This window comes from Apium graveolens, chromosome 10 (assembly GCF_009905375.1).
Source record: "Apium graveolens cultivar Ventura chromosome 10, ASM990537v1, whole genome shotgun sequence".
NCBI classification, from domain to species: domain Eukaryota; kingdom Viridiplantae; phylum Streptophyta; class Magnoliopsida; order Apiales; family Apiaceae; genus Apium; species Apium graveolens.
Window position 1 is genome coordinate 193,578,256 of NC_133656.1, and position 20,223 is coordinate 193,598,478.

The window sequence follows — 20,223 nt, forward strand, 5'->3', positions numbered from 1 at the left end:
GGTTCTTCACCAGCAACAACCTCAGGTTCTTGACCATGTTCTGATTCTGAATCTGACGTATCATCAAACTTCAGTTTCTCAGAAGGATCTTCAGTTTGGATACTAGGGAGTTTAGTGTCATCAAATGTAACATTGACACTTTCAGTTACTTTGTGTTGATCAATGATATACACTCTATATGATCTTCTTCCATATCCAACAAAAATACCCTCATATGCCTTTGCCTCGAACTTACCACGACGATCATCTCCATCCTTGAGCACGAAGCATCTGGCACCAAATACATGAAAGTATTTGATAGAAGGTTTCTGTTCATTCAAAATCTCATAAGGAGTTTTCATGAAGTCTTTGTTGATTAGAGTTCGATTCTGAGTATAACATGCAGTATTGACAGCTTCAGCCCAAAAGTACATTGGAAGACCTGATTCACTTAACATCGTTCTTGCAGCTTCAATCAATGTACGATTCTTCCTTTCTACCACTCCATTTTGTTGAGGGGTTCTAGGAGCTGAAAATTGTCTGGTAATCCCTTTGTCTGTACAGAATCCATTGAGAAGTGCATTCTTCAATTCTGTCCCATTATCTGACCTTATTGCTCTAATAGGGACGTTAGAATCTAACTCAATCATCTTGATATGATCAATCATAACTTGTGGTGTTTCATCCTTAGAGTGAAGAAATAAAACCCACGTATACTTGGAATAGTCATCAACTATCACAAGACAGTAACACTTCTTTGACATTGAAAGGATATTAACTGGACCAAATAAATCCATGTGCAATAATTGCAGAACACCAGTTATGGAAGATGTGTCAGTGCCTTTGTGACTTGCTTTCTTTGACTTTCCTTTCTGGCAAGCCTCACATAGTCCTTCTGGAGAGAATTCCAGCTGAGGCAGACCTCTTACCAATTCTCTTTTGACAAGAGAATTCATTGTTTTAAAATTGAGATGAGAAAGTCTCTTGTGCCATAGCCAACTCTCATCTGACGATGCCTTTGCATAGAAACAATTGACTTCAAGATTGCTTCCAGAGTTCATGTCAGCTACGAACAGATTTCCTTTCCGGATTCCCATTAAGGAGGGTTTTTCACTTTTCTTGTGCAGAATCTGACACTTCAGCTTGTCGAATAAAACATTGTAGCCGTTGTCACAGAACTGACTAATGCTAAGCAGATTGTGTTCAAGTCCTTGCACAACATATACATTTTCAATGATAACATTTCCAGCTAGCAAACAGCCATATCCCTCCGTTAAACCTTTGCTGTTATCTCCAAAGGTAACCACTGGGCCAGCTTTCTCAACCACATTTGATAGCAGGGCTCTATCTCCGGTCATATGTCTTGACGATCCGCTGTCAAGAATCCACACTACCGGTTGTACCTGTTTAATGCCCTGCAATACAAATGGATTAGACCTTCTTCGGAACCCAAGCTTGGCTGGGTCCGGCATACTTGTAAAATTGGTCTTTATCAGGCAAAACAACATTCTTAATTTTAATATTCTCAACGTTCTCAATGACTGAACATTTGACCTTGTGAACAGCCTTGACAAATTTCTGTTTAGGCTTAGGCACAAATGTCTCCTTTCTAGCTTTAGGAGGACTAGCAGTCTTAGACCTATCATGCTTTCTATTATTCACATGCTGACGAGGAGTAGTCTTATCATTAGAAACATGCTTACCATTAAAATAAGCAAACATCAGATTAAAAGCACAAGACATACAATCAGGAACACCACATGCTTTATGAGAAGGATTAACAATAGGCAACTTATGCATGGTAGACACGGCATTTGTGTTATCCAACTCATGTGTGTCTGAGTTAGTCTCAGTTGCTTTCACAACCTTGACTGGAACTTTTGACACACTTGACTTGGAGACAGCTTTCCCATTAGCATTATCTTCAGCACGGATTTCTTCTTGAATAATAAAAGAGGTCTCATCAAATGGTTCAGCAATTGATTCTTTATAGAGGGGTTCATCAACACCCTTAAGCACATGTGGTACTTCCCTGCCTTTAGCACAGACATGAGGAGGGGAGTTTATGCCTAATTTTCCAATAGCAGCATTGTAATCATAACATATGCCAGATGTTTGATTAACAGCTTGCTTATTGTAAAACTCTTTGGACTTCGAACAAGAATTAAAGTAAGCTTTAACCTTAGCCTCAAGACCAGTGATCTTGTCTTTAAGAATAGTTTCAAGTTTTCTATAACAGTCAACTCTATTCTCTAGAAAAGATACTTGTTCTTTTAGTTTATCTTGATTAATGTGCACAAGTCTTAATTCATTGACCTCTTTCTCAAGGTCTTTGATTTGTTGATTTAACAATTCATTATCACGACGAGCACAATCTAAGGAACCTCCTAGATGATAAACTAATTCAGCATCAGTAAATTTTACCTCTTTTCTTGACGATGAGGTGCTTGCATTACTAGCCATGAGAGCAAGATTCCCAACTTCTTCATCTTCACTGTCAGTATCATCCCAGCTTCTTCCCTTTGCCAGGTACGCCCTTTCAGATTTACTCTTCTGATTAGAATCGTAAGAGTTCTTCCTAGCTTGTTTTAGCTTCCTGCATTCTGTGGCAAAGTGTCCCAACTCATTACAGTTGAAGCATCGAATGGTGCTTCGATCAACCATCCATGTTTTATACCCACCACTGCTGGTGTTAGAGGATGAAGATCCACCTTTCTCGAATCTGTTGTAGTTGGACTTGTACTTGAACTTGGGATTCCTTTTGAATCTGACATTTGAGAATCTCTTGACAATCAGGGCCATTGACTCATCCTCCAATTGCTCCAGTTCTTCCAAGGAATAATAATCATCTCCTGGTTGATTTGTAGTAGGAGAATCAAATTCTGCTACTATCACATTATCTTCAACCTTGGAAGACTGTACCATTCTTTCTGACTGTTGAGATTGTTGTTGATATTGTGGTTGTTGTTGTTGTTCATCAGCTACTAGAGCAGTAGACGTGCTGACCACTATTCCTTTCCCGTAAACTTCCTTCTGCTGAATCTGCTCCAACTCATAAGTCTTTAACACACCATAGAGCCTTTCCAAAGAAATCTCACTCAGATCTCTTGCTTCTCTTATGGCAGTGATTCTATGTTCGAGATGAGTTGGCAGTGTTAAAAGGAACTTTTTGTTGACCTCCCTGATGGAATAGTAATTACCATTAATGTTCAGGTTGTTGATCAATGCATTGTACCTCTCAAACACTTCAGTGATTCCTTCCCCTGGATTGGATTTAAAGTATTCATACTCAGAGGTTAGGATTTCTAGTTTGTTCTCCCTAACTTCCTCTGTGCCTTCATTAATAATCTCAATAGTTTCCCAGATATGTTTGGAATCTTTACAATTCATCACATGTCTATTCATCAGGGGATTAAGGGAATCTACTAAGATTAATTGAAGGCTATCATCCAGGGAAGCTTCTTCTATTTCAGCAGGAGAGAAGTCCTCAGGATCCTTCACATAAGTTCTCGCTTTGGTGATCACCACATCATTTTCTATTACCTCTGGTTCAATAACCATAGGAATTTTTGGACCCTTCTTCAACACTTGCAAATATTTGGGATTAGCAACCTGTAAAAATAGTAGCATCTTCTTCTTCCACATAACATAATTTTCTTTATCGAAAAGTGGAATTTTAACGGTTCCAACTTTTTGTGTAGTCATTATGAATTTTTTTGAGTGAATAAAAAATTCAAGAAGTGAAAGAAACACAAAAGTCTAGGATCTAGATTTGTACGTTAATCAGAAGGCTCTGATACCAATTGTTAGGTCCCAATTTGTTTGTAGAAGGGGGGTTGAATGCAAACAATACCGTTTAATCGAATAAAATGCGGAATAAAATTATGAAACAAAATTCAAGTTAAATAAAACTTTTATTAAACTTGAAAGGTGTTACAACTACGGTATCGGTTACAAGGGATTAATCTCAAATCAATTATTACAAATCTAGAATAAATTCGACATGAACTTTTTCTATTTTTGTAATTAAAAGATCAAATGCTAAATGCGATTTGAGATTAAGTTCTAGGGATTTTAATCCGCTAGATTGATACACAAGAACAAGATAAATATTTCTAGTTGATTGGATTTAACTTTACAATCTAGAAATTTAATCTTGAAGAAAAGCAGATGAAAAATAAAATGTTATGCTTTTGTTTTCTGCTCCTTTTTCTCTTGTGTGTTCTGTTTGATTGGATTCTGTAAGTGTTGATCAATAAAAGTCTTCTGCTGCTTTTATCAAAAACCGAACTGAAAAATGTACTGGCATGACAATCTCTTTAGCCAGCAAGACTTTCGGTATGATAAAATTTACAACTAGCAAGACAATCAAAATGAACTAGCAAGACTTTCGGTATGACTATTGATTGTCATACCGATTGTCATATTAGTTCAAATAAATTGTCTTGCTGAATTAATAACAGATTTTTAATCTAAACAGAAATTCTAATAAGACAATTAAATGTATTGGCATGACTTTCGGTATGACTATCAATTGTCATATCGATTGTCATACTAGTTCAAATGAATTGTCTTGTTTTGAATTTAAGCAGATTTTAAACCAATTAAAATCTTGTAAATCCTCAATATTAATTCTAAATTAATTAATCAATTTAATTCAATTAATCAATAAATTAATCTTTGCAGATATAATTTATTTTCTTAATTAAATTATATGACTTAATTAATTAATAGAGAATTAATACTAACCCTGAGCAGCATCCATTCTTCTGACAATCTTCTGAAAATCACTGAGACTTATGAATCAATTCCGCCACTTCAATGCTGACACTCGATGTACTGTCTGGTTCATGAGTGACTAACTTCCGTGACGTTTCTTCATGTCTTGACTTTGATACTCTGATTAAATCCTTGTAATAAATGATACCCTGACGAGATCTCTGTCACTTGATTAAATCCACGATCTTGATTTATATCACTGAGGCATGATCAAATTCTTGAACTTCTTCCAGTGAATCTTCAAGTCTGCAGATGAACAATGTTTCTTTAACCTTTGACAGATGTTACTTTGTGAGATCTCTCTGATGATAGATCCACTATTTACTTATTACATTCTTATTTGAGTTGAGTTAAATCCTCGAATAAACGAATAGGCTATGACATATGCCTTTCACTTATTAAGAGAGAGATTTGTTTATGAATGTTAAGATGAGTGATATTATAGATAGGTATGAAAATATTAAAACTTGTCGAAAACAATTGTAATAACTTTTGAACACTTTTTATTATCATATGAATCAATCATGTATCTGTCACCAGAGGTGCTCGGCCCGCACGTGAACCGGCTCGTCAAAAACTCGCTTGACTCGGCTCGTTGCGTGCCGGTTAATTAGTAGTAGTATTTTAAACTTTTTTTTTTGCAAATTGCAGTGTTTAGTTGGTTTACAAGTGTTTAGTTGGTTTACAAAGTGACTTGTACTTTGTTGTATATATATTACTTTTTCTTTTTACCTTTTACTTCTTCTGATTTACTTTTACTTTTAACTGTGTTTTTTTTTATTCCCCATTTTTTGTATCAGCCACGCCTCTTCCTCCAGGTACCACTTACTCGGGCCGAATTATTCGCCAATTCGCCGAATTACACGGGCCGACTTACGAATACACGGGCCGAATAACGACTAAAACAGTTTCTTACTCGTTCACGAATTACACGGCCCGGTTCACGTGCCGGGCCGGTCCGTTCGCGGTTTCTGAAATCCTAATTCGTGTTCGGTTCGCCTGTATAGCCGGCTCTATCTGTCACTACATGAATGTATTTAATCACTACACTGAAAAAAACATGAACAAGTAAGGGGGTTACAATTAATTGTAACTTCAAGCAAATTAACCTGTTTTAGATCAACTATTTGATTGATAAACAAAAGGAACAATAGAAACTTGCACGCATACACATCCATGTGGCGTTCGATTCAATTAAAATACTACTACTAATTAAAAATCAATTTAAAAAGGGTGCTTTGCATTTTACAAAGCTCATCAAACTGATCAAATGTCACAGTAAGGTCAACATTCACCTAAAAAATGTTAACAGTAAGATTCAAGATTCAACTAAGAGGTCTATGTGACAACTCCAGGGAAATTATAACAAAACTCAATACCTCAAAGGGATATACCATCAGTTCACTGCAACAGCTTTAAAGATAAATTTCGTTTACAACTTCCACTTTACTACAAACAAGAAAGTATCTAACAAAACCTTAAAGGTTGTGTACTACCAGAGATTACACCACAAACAATCAAAATTGCCTTTTGCACCAAATCAAAGGATTAAAATTTGACTGAGTTTGCAGCACCTACTAAACGCCCTAATCAAAGAGACTGAAACCCATGTCCTGCAATGAAATAATGAATTCCGGTAAGAACATGATTCACTTAAAACGTAATAATCATATAATAATTCATAAGTACATTCGTTCAATATTTTTCATAAGTATAAAGTCGGTAAAAAGAACACGGCTTACATCATCTGATTCTTCCTTCTCCTCGACTTTCTCCTCTTTCTTGGCTTCTGCAGCAGGTGCAGCAGCACCACCACCACCACCGGAAGCAGCTGCAGAAACAGCAACACCACCGCCGCCTGAAGGTACGGAAGCCAACTTCTCCCTCCCAGATGCAATCAACTCAGTGATGTCCTTTCCTTTGACCTCAGAGAGTAGAAGCTCAATCTTGTCATCATCAGCATCAGCTCCAACTGCAAATCCACCAATTGTCAATTCGTTATAACATATGGAAACCACAAGACCTTGTCATCAAAGATTACAACATATTACTTTCAATGAAGAGAACCCAGATGACCAAATTGCAAAAACAAACAAGCAAGTGTTGCAATTTCCACCATTTACAAGAGGAGACTTTAATATCATAATAAACATTAGAAATATAAGCAAATGTGACAGCTTTGCAGTCATGCAAAATAAATATTTGAAGTAGATTTTAATAACAAATAAAGTGTCATTAAACAGAACACGGAGCAGAAGCTCAAGCGATCAAGCTCAGACATCCAAGGAAGGAATAGAGCAGCATAATCTCTCAAGCCTGGCGAATGCGAAAGATCTTAGGCGGCCACTGCGAATGTTTCTGAGAAACAAGCCTTAGGATTCTCATCATCGAAATCTAGAACTTACATTCCAAGTACAGAATATCAAGAAAATACAAGGAACTAAAATAACACAATAATAATTTTAATATATTTTGAAGACCGAAAAGTAACAAAATGCATCAAATTTGTCAAATCAGGAGACACCAAAACTAACTGGAATGGATCAAGTTTCTTCCTGGCTATATGCAGGTGGCTTCAATAGACGTGGAAGCATTATAATACCAATACTGACATTTTCCTATTTTATATATTTCACACAGACAAAGAACATGCACAAAGGCAAATATATAGACAGGAATAGAGAAAATCTGGGGGATCTCAGACATCCAAGGAAGGAACAAGGCAGCATTATCTCTCAAGCCTGGCGAAGGCGAAAGATCTTAGACGGCCACTGCGAATGTTTTTGAGAAACAAGCCTTAGGATTCTCATCATTGACAATACATATAGAGCTCAAGGTCTCAAACAAAATCAAGAATACAAATCATTCGAGCTAACAGTTAAACAGAAAAGTTTAATCGAGGCAAATATAAAAAAAAATCATGTAATTATTTATCATATTCATCCCATAAGCTAATAAAGATGATTCCCCGACTACGAACAGTGCTAAAAAACAGTTTATCAATAAGAACTCCTATTGATTACAAACTTTCATCAGCCTAGGATTAAAAAAAACTTCTAGTGGCAGTGATTATATAAATATCGCTAAACAAAGACACATGCATATAGTAAAAGATATGTACAGAAACAGATACACTGGGGATCTCAGACATCCAAGGAAGAATAAAAACGGCATTATCTCTCAAGCCTGGCAAAGGCGAAAGATCTTGGGCGGCCACTGCGAATGTCTCTGAGAAACAAGCCTTAACTAATATCATCACAGAACCCAGCTTGGATCAAACCGATAAATAACATGCAAATCAACCTCTAGCAAATAATAAATACGCATCAAAATATAATATAATCAGCCATGTACGGTATCCTCGCAGCTCCCAAGTAACAAAGTGAAACTAATCTACATTTACAACTGATATAGAAATATACATGTACAAACATAGAAAAATACATATAAGGAGACAGAGGGATGCTAGGGGTCTCAGACATCCAAGGAAGGATAAAACAGCATTATCTCTCAAGCCTGGCGAAGGCGAAAGATCTTAGGCGGCCACTGCGAATGTCTCTGAGAAACAAGCCTTAATGAATATCATCACAGACCCCGCCACTAGCTTAATCCATCACATTTCTCACACATCAACATCTAATAATATAACAAATCCTAAATCCACGAACATGTCAAAGAGAACCACAATCATCATAATTTATTTTAACCAAGTTAAAATTCATTTTTAACCATAACACAATTACAAATATCTCTCTGTGTCTGTATCTCTCTTAATAGTAACACAATGAACAATCACTCTACCCTCTCAGGATCTCTTACCAATACAACTAACAATCTCTCCCAATGTCTCTATCTCTCTTAACCCAAACAAAATTATAAATCTATTTATATATCTCTCTCTGTCTCTCTTAACATGAACACAATTAACAATCTTTTCAATCTCTCTCTATCTCTCTTACCTAACACAATTAACAACCTCTCTATCTGTCTCTATCTCTCTTATCCTCACACAATTAACAATCTCTCTCCATCTCCCCCCCCCCTCTTCCTCTCTCCCTCTCTCTCATAATTACACAATCAATAATCTCTCTCAATCTCTCTCTCTCTCGCACACATTTCAATACCTACTATCAACATTTACACACGACCAATCAATCCACTAATCATTTCGAAAAAAAAACACAATTCACGAAAAATTACACAATCACACACACACATAAACACATACAAATCTCTAAAACAAGTACCTGATCCAAGAATACTCTTCACATCCTCTGCGGTAGGACAAGTGCTACCACCAAGAACAGCCAACAAATAAGCAGCTACAACCTTCATCCTCTCTCTCTCTTTCTCTCTCTCCCTGCAATTATACACACATATCCATCACAAATACACACAATATACATAAAACTATACATACATTAATATGAAATGGAGCTACAGATTTCTCACCTGGTGATTGATGATTGAGATTATAGATACAACGCTTCAGGCGGCCAGTGTCTTGTACAATTCTAGGGCTTTTTATATTTGTGGGTATGCACATTGTTAGGGTTTTTTGTTTTTCTGTTTTTACAGTTTTGCCCTTTGTTTTGGTTTTATTTACAAGTGGTTCCTTATGGAGTGTTGGCTGAGAAGGGTATTTATGTCTTTTAAGTGAAAATTATGGTTTCTTTGGGCTGAGAAGCGGTTAGGCCCGCTGGAGAAGTCCAGAGTACAGTTTCATTTTGCAGCCCACACATGAGACGACCTTTACAAACAATATTTGGTCCGTTTGGAAAATCTTAAAATAAGTAAGTTACGACTTAAATCGAATAAGTGATTTATAAGTGATAAGTTGATAAATGCTTATAAGTTTTAACTTATAAGTCAGAATTTTTTTTATTTAAATAAACTAAAATAAATAATTTTTAAATATAATTATCTTAACTCTTGAATTTTAAGTTAGGTTAACATTTAAAAATATATTTTTAAAAACTAAAGTTAATAAACAAAACAAAAAATCAAAATAAGTTGAGAAAAAATATGTCATTGCTAACATTCAACTTATCAGATTATAAGTTGTAAATTGAACTTATAAATTTGGTAGACAAACACTCATCGATAAGTTGTTGCGGACTCACTTAATAAATTTCCCAAACACGCCCATTAACTTCTTCTTGCCAATGAAACTTGGTTGTACGGTTAAACCTGGCAGCATATTATTTCGAAAGTAAAAATTTATCAATTTTGTTTATATCAAAATGAAAATATTATTATTTTAATAAATTTACTAGATTAGTTCTCGGGCCGATACCCGATTATAATATAATTGTTTTATAAAAATTATTTTAAAATAGTTGAATTTGAATAATAAATATAAATATAATATTTTTATTACATACCAATGAGAATATAATGAAATATAAACATAAAAACTTAAAAAATGATATTACCCAAACTAAAAAATTGATTATCAACTTTTTATTAAATACAAAACATATAATAATTAATATTTGTGTAACTAAAATTAATTTTGAATATGATAAAATTAGTGAAGAAAATGAAACTATTAAAAGTTATTAATTTAAGAATATAAAAATAAGGAAGAAAGATTATAAGAAATGAGTAATAGAGAAATGAAAAATGGGTAAGAGATAGAATTAGCGGAGAAATAATAAATGAAAGAGAGAGAGAAATTGAAGGTTAATTAAATGAGGAGGGAATTGTTAAGGGAATATGACATAGCAAAATTAATGAGAGTTTGACACATATGACTTGATGATGTAAGCGCTTAAAGAAGAGTTTGACACATCAGCAAATATGACATAAGCCGTACTTTGTTTTAGTATAATGTAGATTCATTTATCAAATTCTTATTTTTCATTTATTTTATTCTCAAGTACGCATTTTTTGTGATATTTTATTTATTTCATCCCAAAAAAATTGGCGCAATATTTTTACCTATCACATACACGACTTTCCTGTAATATTATACTCATTTTTCTAAATTTAAATTTTTTATAAGAAAAGAATATGACATTAATTTAAAGATAATTTGCCCACGGCTACATAAAACGTTATCTTGGTAGAGTTACATTTTTCATAACCCTAAACTTGTTAGGCGGCAAACGAAACAATTCTGATAATGTAAGGATCGACGTAATTACCGTCCTTTTTGACGTGTAATAATACATTCTCTATTTAACATGTCGTTTAAATATTGTAAATTGAAGGTTTTGTGACTTTTGATATGATGGTTGGATGATGATATTCTATAATTACATTTGTAATATTATACCGCTTACTGGTTAAAACTGAGACCTTAAATAATATAGATTTTCACTTTACGATTTCTAGTGATCAGCAACCTCTTACTTTTCATATCAGTGCAAATAAAACATTGTCACATGAGTTCTTAATTACTACTATGACACGAATTCTTTTATTGTTGCATAAGGATACATCACAATTATTTATACAAATCCCAATATTTTAAGCATTGTTTATATGGTGCAATGACGATAAGTCGCTAGTAGGGGGTCACGATGTCATGGCTGATAAAATGGATGTTATATATAGTTACGTATATTTGATATATATTGTTTGTATATGCATAAATTAAATATAAAATATATAAATTCTAAATAAAATTGAATGTACGGTCCTAATAACGTTAAACGTAAAAGACATATTTAGTGTTTCGCCGGGTATAATAAATTAAAATAGGTCATATGCTCATCCTTGTCCAAATATATTATTTTATAAACAACATTGCTATACAGATAGGAATATAACCAGACATGTGGTGTGCACAGTGTTATTATAAATAAGTATAAGTATTAATCAAAACATATATATTAAGAAATTGAAGAAAAAGAAAAAAGATAAAGAACAAAAAAGTATCTGGTGGATAGAACACAAAAGACCTCTTTATTTTTGTCATAGAAAATTATGTTCTTAATTAAGATTTTTAGTAAATAGGCTATAAGTTATAGTGTGTGCGCATATATATGTGTGTGATTTTGGGCATGTTGGGCCACTTTTTACTAATACATTTTGTGCCATATTTTGTTTGGTCTGACACCCTGGCGGTCAAGAACGCCATGTTGACGCCAAATCACGTCGTTTTGACGTCACATAACAAGTAAACTGACAAGGTGGACGCCATGACATTTTTACACGCCTTAATGGCATGATGTCGCCTTGGCGACTCTATATAAACAATGATTTCAAGCTATTCCTGTGAGTTCTATATTTTGTGCTTTTAAATATAATACTTACTAAAATTCGAAGCTTAATTATTGTGACACTTTTGTTTCCGCATGGGCATGTGCATAGGGTCAAGTTAAGTAATTATTTAATACTAATAATAAATATCGAAATAAGAATAAAAATGGCATTTGTATCTTATATCGCTAACTTATTTGAACTGACATGTGAAGGACCATTGAATCCGATAAGCATTCAGTTGTAAATTTATATGTTATAAATGGTATCAGAGTATCGTTGCCCGAATTTCGTGGGTGTGTTTGCGGGCTCGACAAGGACGTCGGCGCAATAAGGGATGTGTCTATAACATCACATATCGATAAAAATAAAGTATTTAGGGCGTTTATAGATATTTACTAACTAACATGTCTCGAGTTTGTAATTTTTAGACTAATCTATGATTGATTATTAAGTCTGGTATACATTCGGTTGTGGATTTGAATGTTATATGATATTTTTTGTATATTATGTGTGTTTCATATTCAGACACGTTGCCCAAATCACTCACTCAATTTTATATAACAAAAATATACACGTAGAGGCCCGGAAGGGTTGGCTCATTTGGTTAAAGTGGGGATAACTATCCTACTGGTTACAGGTTCGAATCTCACGGGAGTAGAATTTATTATTATGTCTCCTGAGTCAGAGCATGTCGCTTAAATGCGGTTTACCCGGGTTCACGTGGTTTGCAGGCTATTACGTGAGCCCGTAGGGTTTACCCAGTGCGCACCCGAAGGGTAGCGGCTGCGGGTTAACTACGAAAAAAAGAGTATACACATAGAGTCCCTTATCAATATGAATATTAAATTGTGAATAACATACAAGTTTAAATTAAATAATTTCTCTGTGCTTTACAACTCTTACGAATTAAGATAATAACACTCGTAGATAATATATGTGGCATATCATCTTCATGTGTTCCATCTTAATATCAACTTTAATTATAGAAGAACGTACTTATAAGATATAAGTTTTTAACGTATATACCAAGACATATTTAAAATAGTAAGTGGAACTTTTTATTCCTAGACAGTAATTTTAGGAAAATCTCATTATTTTAATGGAGATTATGCAATTTTCATCATTTAAATGTACTTAATCAGATATTCAATTTTTAACTTATATTTTTTGTATTATATATACATTTCATTATTATTTCCACAAACCCAAACTTTTAACATCGATAATGTAATATGACAATGATTCTACTTCTATTTCCTACGTGACTCTAATTTTGTGAATATTTTTTCTTGCACTTTGTGGACAACTTAGTACATTGATTTCGTTTATATTATTAACAAAAAATTGAAATCTTCACTTTAGTTTCTTCAAAAGTGATTGTATAGCAACCACCTATTAATAATTTTCACTAACATTATTTCTAACATCATATTCTTTACGTCACAGTCTTCACGATTATCTTTAAGTCTACATTATTGACATTAGATTGATTGATCTGATATATAAGTGAATAGCAAATATTGAGACATTCGTTAATGAACATCCCAACAAATCTTTATCGATTCAGCAATGAATTACTAATAATCATCGTGGGTATACCGGAACTAGGTTGTACGTTTAATGCGCTCAACCGCATCAACCGCAAAAATCACCCGTAATTGATCTGCGTATTACAGTTAATCGCAAAACGCGGTGGTTGTGGATGTAATTTTAGATAACCATTAATTTGCGGGTTGGTTGCGGTTTCATTCTTTTAAAAACCGCAAAAATTCAACTGCAACCGCATATTATATATATATTAATATATTTTTTTAAAAATATTTAAAATATACATATAAATAAAATCACTCAAGTATTAAAACTTGGACTTGGCCCAATATAAATAAAGTGCGGAAGGTTTTGCATCAACTGTTATACTCTAAGATTAGTTTTTGTTTTGTAATAGGTTACTACACCACTGAATTTATTTTTCATTTAAGTTTATTGAATTTCTTTTGTAAAAGGCTTATAATTTCCACATGCAATATTTATTGAAGTTTGTTTTTTTTTATATTTGAGCGGTTGAAATGCAAAACCAATCGCAACCAACCACAATTACGTATGTGGATTTGATTAGTTTTTATATACCAGTGGTTTGGTTGCAGATAGAGATATTGAAAAATCGTAATTTGTAGTTTGGTTTGATTTTTACCCTCCAACCGAACCAAATCGCACCGTGCGCCCCTAAGCGGAACCATGTAACACTTCTAGTACCCGTCCTTCCACCTGAATTGACGGTATTTTAACAATAATTACATATAATTATCGTAAGTACACTATGTTAGAACTAAATATATAATCACGGATCATCGTATGCGATATTATCAAGGTTACACAATAAACTGTAGTGCGGAAGCGTACCTGATTCCATAGCTCTTGAATTTAAATACGCATGAGAGACTTGATCGTGGAACTCGTATATCCTCCTTCTTGATTACGGATTGTGGGACTTGATCTTCCACGGACTTGATTCGCCTCTAGCCGTATCTCACTCAAACTGATGGGAATGGAGGAGTAGAGGTTGTGAATAGCCTTGGGGACCAAGACCCTATTATGTTCTTTATATAGTAGCCTAATTAGACCCAATTAACCCTAATAAGGCTTACTATGGGTATTACACATTACATAGCCTATACCCAATAAGATGTCTTTGGACTCTTTATTTTAGACCACTTAATTAGTCCGAATATAGAATAAATAATTAAATATAATTGTTTTAATTTGTAAGCCCATAATATATAGATTATAAAAATAATCTAACAATCTCCCACTTGGGCACAAATTATTCCAAATAACAATTACATTCAATAACCATATGTGCGCACAAAATTTGTTTATCCTTTAGAACATCTTCATAAAACAATCTGGTCCATCTCATTTATAAATATAGAACCAAAGCGACCTTTGTCACATTAGCGTAACTTGATCCTCAATGATCACTACACAAATATATTCAATGACATAGATCAAGCATGGATATGTAACTGGAAATACATGCAATGTGATCTCAATCATGCCTATTTCCAATTGATCCTTAAATACCTTAGTGAGATCAAACTTAATTCTTTCAATATTTATGTCAAACCGGAACTGAAAGAGAACTCATTTAGAGCAACAGAGAGAATAAATAAAATAATAAATATAACTTCATTATACAGGGAACTGAAAATACATAATGTATCATAGTAGTGTCAATAAAAACAAGTATCAAAAAATAAAAAAAACAAACTCCCACTAAAACTAAATATCCTCCAACGAGACAATACCCATATGAGAAATATGCCCATAAAAGACCTTAGGTGTCAAAACTTTAGTTAGTGGGTCTGCTAGCATAAAGTTTGTTCATATGTGTTCAATGGATACTATCTGATTTTGCACTCTCTCTATAACAACTAGATATTTAATATCTATATGTTTTGAAGCTTCAGAGCTTCCATTATTGTTCGAAAACTCAGTTGCAAAACGATTATCACAATATACTTTCAATGGCCTTTCAATTCCATCTACAACCCGCAATTCTGTGACAAAATTCCGCAACCATATAGCATGATTGGTTACTTTATAACAAGCTATAAATTCTGCTTCCATGGTAGATTAAGCTATGAGTGACTGCTTAGCACTTTTCCAAGATATAGCTCCCCCAGCTAACATGAAAACATAACCGGGAGTAGATTTTCTTGTATCGATACAACCACCAAGATCAGAGTCGGAATACCCAATGACCTCCAAATTTTCCGATCTACGATAAACATGCATATAATCTTTTGTTCCTTGCAAGTACCTCATAACCCTTTTGACTGCAATCCAATGATCCATTTCGGGTTTACTCAATACCCACAATGAATGCCAAATATGGACGGGTACAAACTTGAGCGTACATAAGACTCCCAATAGCCGAAGCATATGGAATGTTCTGCATCTCTTTTCTTTCGAGATCATTCTTGGGGCACTGTTTCAAACTAATTTTTTTACCCTTAGCAACATGAGTACTTATATGTGCACAATCTTTCATGCCAAACCTGGAAAGTACTTTTTCGATATAGCTCTTTTGTGATAACCCAAAGATACCTCGAGAGCGATCTCGATGTATCTGAATTCCTAATACAAAAGAGGCATCACAAGATCTTTCATCTCAAAATTATTTAATAGAAATATCTTAGTTTCGTGTAATAAGCCTATATCATTACATACCAATAATATGTCATCGATATAGAGCACCAAAAATATAAATTTACTCCCATTGAACTTGTGATAAATTCATTTTTCAACAACATTTGACTTAAAACCGTATGAGATAATAGTCTGATGAAATTTATGATTCCATAGACGGGAAGCTTGCTTTACATCATGGATGGACTTTTTAAGTTTATAAACCATAGACTTTGAATCACCTATTTCAAAGTTTTCTGGTTGTGTCATGTATATGGTTTTATCAATGTCACCATTGAGAAAAGTTGTTTTAACATCCATCTGATGTAGCTCTAAATCAAATTGAGCCACAACTGCCATTATTATTCTAAAAGAATCTTTCGATGATACTGGAGAGAAAGTTTCTTTATAGTCAATGCCTTCCCTTTGAGAATAACCTTTTGCCATTAGACGTTCTTTAGATCTCTCGATGTTGCCTTTAGAATCCCTTTTGGTTTTAAATATCCATTTACAACCGATTGGTTTCACACCTTCAGGCAACTCGACAAGATCCCAAACGTCATTGACTTTCATGAATTCCATCTCATCATTCATGGCATCAATCCATTTTTCACAATTTGCACTTCGTTTGACTTGTTGGAAATTGATAAGGTCAATTTTTATCACCCCTATGTCAAACTCATGCTCTTGAAGAAATACAATATAATCATCTGGAATTGCACTCCTTCTTTCTCTAGTGGATCGCCTAAGTGGCACTTCTTCCTTAGGTCGTTGAGTTTGCTCTTCTTGAGCATCATTTTGATTCTCAGTAGGAGGTGGTATAGATATATCCACGTTGTTGTCTTGAACTATATGAGGCAAAGGAACAGATTCTTCCTCAAAGACAACATCCTTAACTTTATCCCTCCCTTTAAACACAACATCCTCAAGAAATCTTGCATTTCCCCTTTCGAAAAAGGACTTTGATAAATGATTATAAAACTTGAAACCCTTTGTCCTTTCAGGATACCCCACAAAGTAGCAAATAACAGTTCTTGAGTCCAGCTTATTTTCATGTGGCCTATACGGCCTTGCCTCAGCTGGACAACCCCAAATATGTAAATGCTTAACACCGGGTTTCTGCTTAGTATATAGTTCATAAGGGGATTTGTCTACTGCTTTGTTAGGTACTCTATTTAGTATGTAGGCTGCAGTCTTAAGTGCATCTCCCCAGAGCGATTCTGGTAAAGAAGAATGACTAATCATACTTCTTACCATGTCCTTAAGCGTTCTGTTTCGTCCTCGGCAATACCATTCATGCGTGGTTTCCCATGAATTGTGTATTGTGGGACGATTCCGCATTCCTCTAAGAATTTTACAAAAGGCCCAGGACGCTGTTCACCGGATCCGTCGTACCGACCGTAGTATTCACCACCACGATCAGATTTGACAGCTTTAATTGTCTTACCAAGTTATTTTTCAACTTCAGCTTTGAAGACCTTAAAAACGTCCAGAGATTGTGACTTTTCATGAATTAAGTATAAGTACCCATATCAAGAATAGTCGTCTATAAAAGTGATAAAATACTGTTGGTCATTCCAAGAAGCTGTAGGAAAAAACCACATATATCAGTATGTATCAGCTATAAGATACCAATACTCATGTTGGCACTAAACTTCCTTTTATTTGTAGTCTCGCATTGGAGATATGACCTAAACACTTATGCCACAACATAGCGGAATTCTCATTAGATCATTTTCTTTTCGTACCTCTTGATGTTATTTGCAAGGTTTCGTTAGATGAAGCAATTGTATTCAACATATATAAATTATCAATCAAGGAACCGGTCACAACAAGAGAAGAAATAAGAAAAAGACTGAATTTATTATCTCAAAATGAACAAGAGTAATTATATTTGTCCAAAACAGAAATAGAAACCAAATTCCGCCTAAAAGACGGTACTACATAAGTCTCTCTTAATTCAACAAAATGACCAGTTTCAAAAGATAATCTAAAAGTGCTAATGGCTTCAATCGCAACTGCATTGCCATCACCCACATAGATGAATCTTTCAGCATCACATGGTTTCCGGCTCCAAATGCAACCCTGCATAGAAACATTTGTGTGAGTAGTAGCATCAGAATCTACCCACAAAGTATTACTAGGTACATAAGTTAAATTAACTTCAGAACAAACAAAGGTAAAAAGTCTACCTTTCTTTATGCGCCATGTAACATACTTGGGACATTCCTTTTTCACGTGCCCATATTTCTTACAAAAGAAGCATGTAACAGCTTGATCCCGAGTCTTTTGTTTCTTAGGCTGTGACTTTCCCGCTGCAGTCTCTTTATCTTTAGCCCTCTTTCGGTAGTTAACCTTTGAGGTAGTTGCAACGTGAGCACTTTCAGTCTTTTAGTCTTTTCACGCTTCAATTTATCTTCCTCTTGAACAGAGTATGAAATGAGCTCATTAAGAGTCCATTTATCCTTCTGAGTATTATAACTCACTATAAATTGTCTGTATTGGGCAGGAAGAGAGATAAGTACCAAATGCACAAGCAAATCATCAGATAGATCAAGCCTCAGTGCCTTAAGTTTTGAAGCGATATTAGACATCTCCATAATGTACTCTCGAATATTTCCTTTAGCGTTATACCTCATCTAGACAAGATCAACTAAAAGCTTACTTGTTTTAGCCTTTTCGTTTTTCGTAAAACGCTTTTCAATCTCATCACGGAAATCTTTCACAAATACCTCATCGGAGTCCTTAGACATACCGCCCCTTAATGCCTCAGGAATGTTGCGCTTTATCATCATTATACTTATGCGATTAGAACCCTCCCACTTCTCAAAGTTCAATTTGTCTATAGCAGAACTTTCATCTATAAGAGAAGCAGGTTGTTCTTTCCTTATAGCATAGTCTAAATCCATGAAGCCGAGAACTAGCAGAATGTTCTCTTTCCAGCTCTTAAAGTTTGTGTCGTTAAGCACAAGAATGGAGTTCATGTTGGCAGTTATATTAGCAACGTATGCATTAACTAGCAAGTAGTAACAAGAAAAACATATGAAATCCATGTCACGAGAAATATATGACAAAAATTTCAAATAAGATAACAGTGTGGGCCCATTGTGACAAGATACCTTGTTAGATATATTTAATAATGTCATGTGTAATATGATTTGTGTTTAGTTTTCAGATCTTACCTAACAGGACAAATCAGTACTTAAATGGAAATCAACACTTATACTGAAGACAGAACTTAAGATATCAGAACTTAAGTGATCAGAACTTAAGTTATCAGAAGATATTTATCAGGAGATACTATCAGGACTTAAGATGACTTTCAGATAAGGCAGGCGGCTGATTGAAAGGAAAGAAGAACGAGACTAAGACAGAAAGAAATATGCATGAAGAAGGAATTCTATGAAGAATAGAATACTTGGACAAAAAGATAACTAGTTGATATATTTTAGGAAGCAGAATTATATTCCATATCAATTAGAACATTATCTTGTAACTGTGTAGTATAAAAACACAGACATAGGGTTTACACTATAAGTGTTATCATTATCGAAGTTATTATTTTTTGTAACCCTAGCAGCTCTCGTGATAATTTATTCATCACTGAGAGAGGATAGTTCCATATTGTAATAAAGTTTATTGTGTTGAATAAAATCTGTGTTCAGTTACTCGTGTTCTTAATTTCAATTTAATTGTGCTAAACACTGTATTCAACCCCCTTCTACAGTGTGTGTGACCTAACAAGCGGTATCAGGGCGATCTGTTAACACACAAATAGTTTAAGATCCAAAAACAATCATGTTTAAAGAAGAAACTCCAACCAAGCTCACCAAAACTGAAGAACCTCCAAAAACCATAACCCATAGTCGATATGAGACTATAAGAGTTCCCATGTTGAAACCTTCTGAGTATTCCATGTGGAAAGTGAAGATGGCTATGTTTTTGGAAGCTACAGATCCAGAATATCTCGACAGGATTAATGAAGGACCACATATGCCAACCAAACTCTCTGTGGAAGTTGCAGGTCAGCCAACAAAGTCTGTACCAAAGGAGAAAAATGATTAC

The 20,223-nt window shown here is 34.4% G+C and overlaps 2 protein-coding genes and 4 non-coding genes across 6 annotated transcripts; all 6 read right to left on the reverse strand.

Moving 5' to 3' along the window:
- Window positions 1-6,114: 6,114 nt before the first annotated feature.
- LOC141691031 (large ribosomal subunit protein P2-like) lies at window positions 6,115-9,312 on the reverse strand. Its single transcript, XM_074495779.1, has 4 exons — window positions 9,211-9,312; window positions 9,006-9,118; window positions 6,501-6,730; window positions 6,115-6,371 (listed from the first exon to the last, which is right to left on the reverse strand). The coding sequence occupies exons 2-4, from the start codon at window positions 9,091-9,093 to the stop codon at window positions 6,345-6,347; spliced, it is 345 nt and encodes a 114-aa protein (XP_074351880.1). The 5' UTR covers window positions 9,094-9,118; window positions 9,211-9,312; the 3' UTR covers window positions 6,115-6,344.
- LOC141694610 (small nucleolar RNA SNORD14) lies at window positions 7,028-7,151 on the reverse strand. Its single transcript, XR_012563899.1, has one exon. It is a non-coding gene; the product is annotated as a small nucleolar RNA SNORD14 (small nucleolar RNA).
- Window positions 7,453-7,576, reverse strand: LOC141694598 (small nucleolar RNA SNORD14). Its single transcript, XR_012563888.1, has one exon. It is a non-coding gene; the product is annotated as a small nucleolar RNA SNORD14 (small nucleolar RNA).
- LOC141694587 (small nucleolar RNA SNORD14) lies at window positions 7,898-8,022 on the reverse strand. Its single transcript, XR_012563877.1, has one exon. It is a non-coding gene; the product is annotated as a small nucleolar RNA SNORD14 (small nucleolar RNA).
- On the reverse strand, window positions 8,229-8,352 carry LOC141694576 (small nucleolar RNA SNORD14). The gene has a single exon (XR_012563866.1). It is a non-coding gene; the product is annotated as a small nucleolar RNA SNORD14 (small nucleolar RNA).
- A 9,485-nt stretch (window positions 9,313-18,797) lies between the features above and the next one.
- On the reverse strand, window positions 18,798-19,211 carry LOC141691524 (uncharacterized). The gene has a single exon (XM_074496257.1). It carries the CDS (start codon window positions 19,209-19,211, stop codon window positions 18,798-18,800), a length of 414 nt encoding a protein of 137 aa, XP_074352358.1.
- Between the last annotated feature and the right edge of the window lie 1,012 nt (window positions 19,212-20,223).